Genomic DNA, 10,226 nt, shown 5'->3' on the forward strand with positions numbered 1-10,226 from the left:
TTATATTAAGGGCTGCTGTATGCTTAATAAACATCTTTATTATCAGCCCAGCCTTGACTATAAATAACCTGACTTGTATTTTAAGCTGCGTAACGCCAGCCAGCCGCTGGGGATTGCACTCCCTAAGTCTGGGCCAACCTGGAACCGTAGGAAATGGGCTATTTCCTTCCCCCCAGGTGGCAAAAAAGGCTTTGGGAGAGGCTCTGGGCTCCCGCCATGGGCTTTTCTCGATAGAAACACATCCCTGCCCAAATCCTGCCCTGTGGATGTGTATGGGGAGATACCGGTGTTTAAAACATACAGCTATTCCTCGCTGGCCCTTATTTTGTGGAAGAAGAGGCATGGATAAGAGGGGTTGGGTGATTCTTGCCTCTTGAGCTCCCCAAATAATTCAACTTCACATTTTCCCCTCAGTTCCCCAGTCTGCAATTTCCAAATCTGCCCCGGGGGCCGTGTCTCTGTCAGCCAGGCGCAGGGATGAACCCCGGGCCCTCCTCCGCTCCTAACCTCCTCTTTTTTTTTTTGCCCCAACAGGTTTGCAAAGCCTTGGATGTCCCAAGCAGGGCAAAGGATTCCAGTAATGTCCAGCCACAACTCCAGAAGCGTTTCCAACCCTGCAGCCTTTGAGCACATGCAACTCGAGCCCGTCTGTCTCCAGAGCCAATGATAGTTTTGCTCTTAACTCCAGCAGGAGCCAGGTCAGACCTTAATTTTAACCCAGAGGATAATTCATTCCGCTCAAAAATTCAATTCAGCTGAGCACTTAAGTGCTTAAAATTTGGGTTTGTTCCTGATTTACGTTCCTGCCAGTGCTGTGTCCCTGGTGCTTGCTCCGACAAGATCTCGCTGTTATTAAACACCTCCTTGGACCCATTCCCAGCACCAGAGGAGGGTCCTGCATCCCCCAAATGTCTCATCTCCCCGTGTCCAGCTCCAGTCCCCACCTCTGTGTGGGGCAGGAGACCCCCAGGCAGCCCCTCGCTGCCCCGGACATGGCTTCGGGGCTCCATTTTGGGCCAAACCCTCCCAAGGGCACCCCCACCGCTGCCAGCAGCGCGTGGGTCGTTTATGGTCCCGTAGTCCCCCTCAGGACCCCCTCGATTGCCCAGTTTCTCCTGGCGGTGCGGCTGCTCCATCTCCAGAGGAAAAGGGGGGCCCTGGGGAGAAAGGGCGGCGTGGAGCTGCTGGATCCCGATTCCATGGTGGGTCACGGCTCCCGGCATCTGCTTTTTTGGGGGTAAATTGCTAAAAAGCGATATTTACTCCTCTGACCGGCATCTTAGGATGCTTCTACCCAGCCGAGCCCACCGCCCCGGCCCTGCCTGCTCCTGCCCGCCCCTGCCGATACCGGACTACAGCTCCCGGCGGGCCGTGCGGGCGGGCAGGGCCGGGCAGCGGGAGCGGAGCGCAGCGCTGCCCGCAGCGGGGACCAGCCGCGCCGCCTCCTCCCGGTGAGGGATGTGCGGGGGGACCCCGGGGGGGGCGGGGGGGGGGGGGGGGGGGGGGGAGGGGGGGTGTGGACTCCGGGGTGGTGGGAGGAGAGGGGAGACCGGGGGGGTTGCGGGAGAGGGGATGGGGGTGCTGGGGATGGGGGGAAGCGGGGATGTGGGTACCAGGGGATGACAGTACTGGGGATGTGGGTACTGGGGGATTGGGGGTACCAAGGGGTGCCAGTACTGTAGAACTTGGGTACCAGAGGGATGTAGGAACGGGGTGCCCCAAAACGTGGGTCCAGGGGGAAAAAGATGCGAGGGGCTGCGGGTACCAGGAGAGGGGGGTATGGGAGGATGAGGGCACCAGATGTGGGTACCGGGGGGCTGCACAAACAGGGGGATGAGGGTGCCATGGGGGTGCGGGTACGGAGGGATGGTGGCACCTGGGGGGCGCGAGTACAGGAGGGGGAGGGTGCCAGGGGATGTAGGTACCCAGGGGCTGTGATTTCTGGGGGATGAGGGTGTCAGGGGGAATGCAGGTACCAGGGGGATGTGGGCATCGGGGCAACGTGGGTACCGGAGCAATGTGGGTGCTGGGGCAACGTGGGTACCGGGGCAACGTGGGTGCCAGGGCTGTGGACTCCCGGGGATTTGGGCACTGGGTAACACAGGTACCAAGGTGCTGGGGGGGAGGGTCTGGGCCTCAGTGTGCCCCCAGCCCAGGAGGGCACCCAGCCTGGGGGCCATCCTGGGGTGCTGAGCCCCCATTATCGGGGTGCTGGGAACTGCTCCTGCCTGGCCCTGGGGGGTTGGCTCTGCCTGGGGACCTGAGGAGCAATGACTTCATGGTCTTATTCAGGACACATTTCCCATCCAGGCAGGGAAAACAAACAAGCGTGGCGGGTGTTTGCGGTGGAAAGTTACTGGGGCCGCGGGCGGGGGGTCAGTGCCTGTTTTGATCCGTGGCCCGGATTTGTCCACTTACCTCCACGGGCTGCTAATCCCTAAATCCCAACGGGATTAAAGAAAAGAAGGTGGCCGGAGTTCCTCCTCCCTGCCTCCTCGATGTTTCCCAGATGACGAAATCCCACATCTGTCTAACCCTGATTAACCCACACGCTCAGCTCATCCCTCCACAAAAAAAAAAAAAAAGAAAGAGGGACAAGGGGGAAGACCCATCCCACTTCGCTCTGGAGCTGTGGGGAGGTGGGAACCAGGGGAAGAGCCACAGGCGAGCCGGGAGCTGCTATTTTAACCCCATTATTTTTCCCGTGCCAGCAGGTTCGGAAAACCCTCCCGCAACCATGGCGCTGGTGAAGAGCGGTTGGCTTTGGCGGCAGAGTAAGTGCGACCCTTGAGCTTTCCAGGTTGGGAGCCCCCTCCCCCCAAAAAAACCACAAACCCAGGGAGGTTTTGGCTACGGGATGGCGGGAGGAGGCACGGGGAGGGGGAACAGGCCCCAATCTGGACAGTTAATCCATGACAGCGAGGAAATCGCGGCTCAGCCGCTCACGGATTTATGTAAGAGGAGTGAGGGGCCGTCTGCCATAAAAACAGACGTGTGGCTCCATGTCCGGGGCTGGATCGATGCCCTGATGGCTTTTTTTTGGCAACCTTTTTAAATTTAAAGCCACCTGGTGTCATGCGGGGCTGCTCAGGCCAGGCCTGGGAGCGCTGCGGGATGCAGCCGCGGGGATCCGGCTGCGAATCCAGCAGGATGGTGAGGACACAGGGTGGATCCTGCCAGGCTCACTGGGGTCCTTCACCTCTTTCTCATCCCGTCAGGCTCCATCTTGCGCCGCTGGAAGAGAAACTGGTTCGTCCTCTACCTGGACGGGAGCTTGGTTTACTACCACGACGAGACGCAGCGCGACATGGACGGCCGGATCCACGTCAAATACAGCTGCCGGGACGTGAGGACCGGCCGTGAGTGCAGAGGTGAGCGAATCCTCCATCCCCACCCCCTGTGTCCCCAACCCCGTCCCCTGCAGGGCTCTCCCTTTTAAATGATGTGTTAGGACACCCCAAAAATAACCCAGGCTGCCTAATTCACCCCTTTCTAGCTCCCAGCCAGCGCCAGGCCGTCCCCGATGGATGCACGTTGCATCTTCTCTTCCGTTGTTTTTCCCCGGAGAAGAAAAAACTCTCCTCCTGGTTTGTGCTTGTTCAAAACACAATCCCACGGCCCTGACTCATCCCTCGTCGTCTCGCACAAACAAGGAGAACAAAACAGCAGCTCGGCTCGGCCCCGGCAGCCCACGGCTGCCGCACAAAGCGTCTTTCTTGGGCTGCGAGCAGCAGCGGCCAAGCCGCGATGGGAGCACGATCCCAAATTATCCTCAGCTGAGGGTCCCGCCGAGCTCCGGGAATGGGGGAAGATGCCCAAACCTCGTGGATTTAAGATTTTCTTGCTCATAACCCAACCCCACTGGCGAGCGTCTTGGGCTTTGACAAAATTTGGGTGCCTGTTGCAATCTGGCAACTTCAAAACGAATTTTTGGCAATTTTCTGGCCTTCTATTTTCTTTCTGCCGTGGGGGTGGAAGTTTCTGCTCGCCTGCTCTTTGCTCGCGTTGGCTTTTAACCTTTGAGATCCCAATTGTACCTTGCAAGACAGAGCCAAAATTAAACCCAGATCACAAGCACAGTGTCCCAGCAGGTTTTTAATGGCTGCATTCGTTAGCAGCACATGGCGGGGGGGCTAATTTGGAGCCCGACCCTCTCCGGGGGTGGATGGGGAGGGTCTCTGGGGCATCTTTTTTGCGGTGGCCAGATCCTGCCCCTTCCCTTTCCAGATGTGCAGCCGCCCGAGGGGCAGAGCCGCGACTGCCTGCTGACCATCGTGCTGCGGGACGGCTCGAAGACAACGCTGTGCGCCGAGAGCGAGGATGACGCCATGTAAGCTGAAATCCCGCCGTGGCCACACCAAAATCCCTTTTTCATCCCAATTATCCGAGCCTGGAAAGAGCCTCGGCCACACCCCGCTCCCACCACACCCCATCCATGGCTAAACCCACCCCCCAGCCCCTGTTTTCTCTAATGCCCGTGTCTGCTCGCAGGGTGATAGGCACAGGCAGAAATTTGGAGGTCCCAATGAATAATTCAGAGGCAAAAACTGCTATTTTTAAGCAGTCAGTCTCCCATGGGGCAGGAGTCCCTCCTGGATGAGAAATCATCTCCTGGCCTGACCAAGGATCGCTGGGGAAGGGTTTTCATCAGTATTTGGTGATAAACAGTGTGAAAGCAAATCCTTATTGGCTTAAGGCCACGCCCAGCAGAAGGAAACACCCACTTTTAGCACTGTTCCCCTTCTAATTTTTATAGAAATAAATAATTTTATAAAAATTGGGGGGTTTTAATAAAAATTTTTTAAAAATTATAAAAGGGAAACCTTCAGCTGAACTAAGATGAGGGAGAAGTTCAGCCGTGGCCAAGCTGAGTTTGATCAACTGAGCTTGACCCCAGTTGAATGGAAATTCATCCGTTACCCACTTTTCCCCCCAATTTAGCTGTGATTTTCCTGCCTGCCCTTCTTTGAGCCGAGGCCATTTCCAGGGAGAGCCGTTAGCCCCGTGCCCATCCCCGTGGCCTTGGGTACCTCCTGGCCCCATCCCAGCGCTGGCTAGCGGGGAATTAAAGATTAGTGCCAGCCCTGTGGCCACATCCAGGTCACCAGGAGGGGAGGGAGGGGGATCCCACGCCCCCCAACACCCCCCAAACCTGGGTCCCTCTCTCTTTGTTTGCAGTGCTTGGAAGATGGCGGTGCTGGAGGCGAAATCCACCCCGGTGAGGAGTTGTTCCTCAAAAGAGGGACCAACCCCAGCCCCACCCCCTCCCTGGGGCCAATGCTGAGCTTGGGGTGCCCCCCCCCACCCTAACCCCTGCACCCATCGGCAGCCTCAGGGCACGGAGTAAAGCCCCTGGGGCCAGGCGAGGGTGGCCCCCCGTTCAGTGGTCCAGGGTGGTGGGGGCAGAGTTCAGGTGACAAGCAGGGGGATGGGGACACAGTTCTGGGGACAGGAGGGACAGTTCAGGGGAATGGGGACACAGTTAAGGTGACGGGGGGGACAGGGTTATGAGGACACCATTAAGGTGACGGGGGGGACAGGGTTATGAGGACACCATTAAGGTGACGGGGGGGACAGGGTTATGAGGACACCATTAAGGTGACGGGGGACACCATTAAGGTGACGGGGGACACCATTAAGGTGGAAGGACATGGTGACAGGGATACAGGGTTATGGGGACAGTTAAGGTGACAGGGGACACAGTTAAGGTGACAGGAACAGAATTTAAGGTGACAGGCGCCAAGTGAAGGGGAATGCAGGCAGAAATAAGGTGAAAGGACACAGTTAAGGTGATGGGGACAGAATTCAAGGTGACAGGGCAGAGTGAAGGCGAATGGGGGCAGAGTGAAGGTGACAGGGGACACAGCGTTAAGGGGACACAGCGTTAAGGGGAATGGGGCAGAGTCAAGGTGATGGGACACAGGGTGATGGGTCAGAGTTAAGGTGACGGGGACACAGGGTCTTGGGGACACAGGGTCTTGGGGACACAGTTAAGGTAACAGCGGACAAAGTTAAGGTGACGGGGGCCAAGTAAAGGGGAACGGGGACACAGATAAGGGGAATGCAGGCAGAGGTAAGGTGACAGGGGCCAAGTGAAGGGGAATGGGGGCAGAGTTAAGGTGATGGGACATGCAGATGGGGGCAGAGTCAAGGTGACGAGGGACACAGGGTTAAGGGGACAGTTAAGGTGACAGGGACACAGTTAAGGGGAATGGGGCAGAGTTAAGATGATGGGACACAGGGTTATGGGGACACAGTTAAGGTGACAGGAACAGAATTTAAGGTGCAGGGGCCAAGTGACAGGGAATGGGGACACACACAGTTAAGGGGAATACAGGCAGACACAAGGTGATGGGGGCCACAGTTCCAGTGACCCGAGCACAGGGAGGTGATTCTGGTGCTTGAGCAAAGGCTGCCCCCGGTATTTGGGAGACTCCAGGTCCCCCCTTCAGCAGCACAGGGTAACCCCAGCGACTCAGCCCCCCCGTTGGGCATCAGGGAAACTGAGGCACAGCCCCAGCACACCCTGTGGGGCCCCGCTCTGGCCCCCAGCCTCACACCATGCTCCCACTGCCCCCAGGTGCACGTCTACGACCCCTACGACGACGACTACTACCAGACGGTGCCCCTCGACTCCCACCAGACCGCCTACATCAGCTCCGGCCATTACGGCCACCAGTACGGAGGTGGGTGGCCCCGTCCGACAGCCGCATCCTGATTCACCCCTCCCCAACGTTCGTTTCACGCTTTGCCTTATTACCAGCTTAATTCAGCCATGGTGAGGATGGGGGAGTCGCAGGTCCCCCCTCTCCTTGGCACACAGATCCCAGTTTGGGGATCGATAACCTGGCTCTGGGAGCCGCTGGGCTGAGACCTGGTAAACTCATCGCACCTCCGCACGTTCGGCAGCCGTGGTGCCAACCACAAAAATGGGGGTCCCCTCCCATCCTGCTCCAGCAGCACCCCCTTGGGGGAAGCAATGCCCCTCCATTGGCATCGGGGGGGTGTCCCTTCGCCCCCCAACCCCCAGCTCACTCCCCTTTTTTTTCCCTTGCAGCTCCCGGGGTGACCCACGTCATCGTGCGTGAGGATCCCTACCGCGTCTCGGGGGACCAGATGGCCTTGGGGCTGCTGGCAGGGGCCGCCACCGGCGCTGCCCTGGGCTCCTTCATGTGGATGCCGTGCTGGTTTTAACAGCTCCCCCCCTTCCTGCAGGAGGTGACCCCCCAAAACCAGGTCACAGCCCCCCAACATGACCCCCTTTGCCTCCCCAGCTTGGTTTAACTCAGTCCTGGCTTGGTACCCACCCTCAGCGCCCCAAAACCAACCTGCTCAGCCCCCTGGGGACAGATCCAGCCCCAACCCCACCCCATATCCTCCTCCCAGCCCTGGCTTTTGCATTAAATAACCCCCCCTGTGCTTCAGGGACCCCCAAAACCCCACTGTGCCCCATTCCCACCTGCGAAGGGCTCGGGGAGCCACCGGGGCTGGCGGCAGAGGGGAGGGTGCAGCGCCCCAGCCCCAAAACCTGGGTCAGTTCCCCACCCCACATCTCTGCCGGGAGCTGTTTGTAGAAATACTTGTTTTTTGGAACGAGGGGGGATTATTCTGGGGGGAGGTGGCTGAATTTTTTTGCAAACCTGGCTGGGAAAAAAAAAAAAAAAAGCAGCGCAGCTGCTTTTTGGGGGCTTTTTGGGGAGAGGCTCCAGCCCCAGAGCGGGTGCTGACATGAGAGGCAACCCCAGGGGTGGTCAAGAGATGGGTTAGACTCAAGATTAAGGGGGATAAAAAAAAAACCCTTTGCAGGATTTCCACCCCCTTCCAGCCTCGCACCGGTCCCCTGGGCCTGGCCCAGCTGGAGAACTAGTGGGAAACCCCCTGGGAATTGGGGCTAAACCCCGGGGAATTGGGTTGGAAAGCGCCCTGGGAATATCCCAGCTTCCCCAACCAAGCGAGAGTCACCGCGGGAGGCCCACGCAGCGTCTGGAGTTTCACCCTGATTATTTTTTGGGAGGAGAGGGGCGGTGTGTGTGAAATCATTTTGGGGATCAGGGGCCCATCCTGGCAGCCAAGCCGGGATCCTGGAAGCAGGAATTTGGGATTGAGGAGGGGGAAAATGGTCCCTTTGGGTGCCCCCGAGGCCAGAGGAGAAGCGGCAGCTTGTGTTTTGGTGCAGGCAGAGAGGGAAACGGCCGCGTGTTGCCCTCCGAGGCACGATTTATCCCGCCACCAATATTAATCAAATTTAAGAATTACAACCAAAACCCACAGCTAGATGAAAAGTGACCCCAGTGCCCCCGCTCTTGCTGTGAAAACCCCGGATCGGTTTGTCCCCGCACCCGACGGGGGATCGGGATGTCCCGAAACACCATCCTCATCCTCCCCTGCCTCGCTGCTGCTGCACACCCGCTCCCATCAACCGCATCGATTTTTGGAGGAAAAAAAAAAAAAAGAGTGGAAAAAAAAAGAAAAGCTCTCTGCAGTCTAATAAAGGCAGCGACAAATAAGACCCGGCCTGTGGGTGAGTGAGGATGAGGAGGGGGCGGCTCATCCTCGCCAATCTCCAGTTGGGGGGGTTTGGGTCCCCCGCGGGAGCCGCGTGTGGGTGTCACCGCCTCCCCCTGCACCCCTTTTCCTCGCCCCTTTTTCAGCTGGGAACACCCAGGGCAGCTCAAGGGAGGAGCTACTGCAAAGCTCAAAACCACCTCAAAAACGGGGCTCGAGCCCTCGAGCAGCACCCGGCACCCGCGGGTCCCCGCTCGCGGCCTCCGAAGGCGGCACCACAGCCCCCAGGAGACGCAGGAGGGGAAGAAGCTGTCCCAGAAATCCCCGACACGGCTCCAGCGCCCCGCGGAAGGACCACGATCATGTGTCAGCAGAGCGGCTCCCTCCTCTGCCCCCCCAAATTGTCCCCGCTCCCTCCTCTGCCCCCCCAAATTGTCCCCGCTCCCTCCTCTGCCCCCCCAAATTGTCCCGGCTCCTTCCTCTGCCCCCCCAAATTGTCCCAGATTCCTCCTTTACCCCCAAATGATCCCAGGTCCTTTCTTTGCACCCCAAATTATCCTGGCTCCTTTCTTTGCCCCCCAGATTATCGTGGCTCCTTCCTCTGCCTCCCAAATGATCCCAGCTCATTCCTTTGCACCCCAAACTGTCCCTGTGGGATGAGCGTCTCCCTTCGGGAAGGGCCCAGTGCAGCAAAGGGCCTCACCAGCCCCGTTTTAAGCCTCAGGCTTAAAAGCATCACTGGATTTAATCTGCAAATCACCGAAGGCGAGCTTGGCCTGCCCCCTGCTTTTAGAAAAATTTCAGCATTTTCCAAGCCAGGCTTTGCCTCACAGCCCCCCCATCACTGCGGCTTTTACGGGGTGAAGAGGAGAAAGATCCAGCCCCGCACCCCACCCTGCACCCTCACCCCCTTCTGCCTTCTCCTTCATCCCAGCCCAGGTCCCACAGCCACCACGCTCACCTCTGCACCTCCCCGCGCTCCTCCGCCCGCCGAGCCCCAGACCCCCGCGGTTATTCCTGCTGCGGGGAGCGGGGAGGGGGAAGAATCGAGGGGGGGAGACAGCAAAATGAAACGACAAACCCACGACTGCTGCTCCGCTGCACGTCAGATGGGAAAGGAGCTGCGCGGAGGCTGAGCAGCGCTTGGCCCCGCTCCCTCCTGGATCCACGCTTGGCCCTAAGGCGGGGGGGGGGGGGGTGGGGGAGCTGCTGTCCCGCTTTCCGGCCTGTTTCCCAGCGTCACCTCCACCCAAAGTTGTCCCTGAAGGCCCAAGAAGACCCTTTGCGGGGTGGCCCCCACCCAGGCTGGGCTCTGGGACCAACAGCCCTTTCTTCGTGGCTGTGAATGTGGGGGTGGAGGGGGAGCAGGACCCACTGCGGCCACCTCCTGTCCCCACCGCGATGTCCCACGGTACCAGGGCCGAGCCCAGATCAGCCCCAGGACTGAGATGCCAATTAGCACCCAGTGCTAACGAAGCCACATGGCACACAGAGTCACCGCAGTGGGAATAAAGCACCCGAGTTGCAGCAGCGTAACTGGGGTGGCGGGGGGGGGGGGCAAGATGGTTTGGGCTGGGAAGAGGCGGTTGTAGGGACACGCCAAGCAGGGGGACATCCCCTAACCCCTCTTTTCTCCCGGAATTCAGCAATCCTGGTGTTGAAGGTTAAACTTTTAAGGTTAAACGATGTAGTAATATTATGCTTAGGGCAAGAAAGATGTT

The 10,226-nt window shown here is 58.7% G+C and overlaps 1 protein-coding gene across 2 annotated transcripts; it reads left to right on the plus strand.

Moving 5' to 3' along the window:
* Positions 1-1,355: 1,355 nt before the first annotated feature.
* PLEKHB1 (pleckstrin homology domain containing B1) lies at positions 1,356-8,507 on the plus strand. 2 transcript variants are annotated; one of them, XM_074860550.1, is made up of 7 exons: positions 1,356-1,451; positions 2,715-2,774; positions 3,219-3,371; positions 4,228-4,330; positions 5,179-5,218; positions 6,581-6,686; positions 7,058-8,507. In XM_074860550.1, exons 2-7 carry the CDS (start codon positions 2,738-2,740, stop codon positions 7,192-7,194), a joined length of 576 nt encoding a protein of 191 aa, XP_074716651.1. In that variant the 5' UTR covers positions 1,356-1,451; positions 2,715-2,737; the 3' UTR covers positions 7,195-8,507. The 2 variants fall into 2 exon arrangements, with proteins under 2 accessions (XP_074716651.1, XP_074716652.1); XM_074860551.1 differs by having other exon boundaries at positions 1,397-1,451; positions 2,712-2,774.
* Positions 8,508-10,226: the final 1,719 nt, after the last annotated feature.

The sequence above is a fragment of the Strix uralensis genome, chromosome 2 (assembly GCF_047716275.1).
Source record: "Strix uralensis isolate ZFMK-TIS-50842 chromosome 2, bStrUra1, whole genome shotgun sequence".
Classification (NCBI taxonomy): domain Eukaryota; kingdom Metazoa; phylum Chordata; class Aves; order Strigiformes; family Strigidae; genus Strix; species Strix uralensis.

Excerpts from the sequence above, each read along its gene's own strand:
- PLEKHB1 (XM_074860550.1), top strand. The coding sequence starts at position 2,738 with ATGGCGCTGGTGAAGAGCGGTTGGCTTTGGCGGCAGA. Across the intron at positions 4,331-5,178 it reads GAGAGCGAGGATGACGCCAT|TGCTTGGAAGATGGCGGTGC; the intron begins GTAAGCTGAAAT and ends CTTTGTTTGCAG. Across the intron at positions 6,687-7,057 it reads TTACGGCCACCAGTACGGAG|CTCCCGGGGTGACCCACGTC; the intron begins GTGGGTGGCCCC and ends TTTCCCTTGCAG.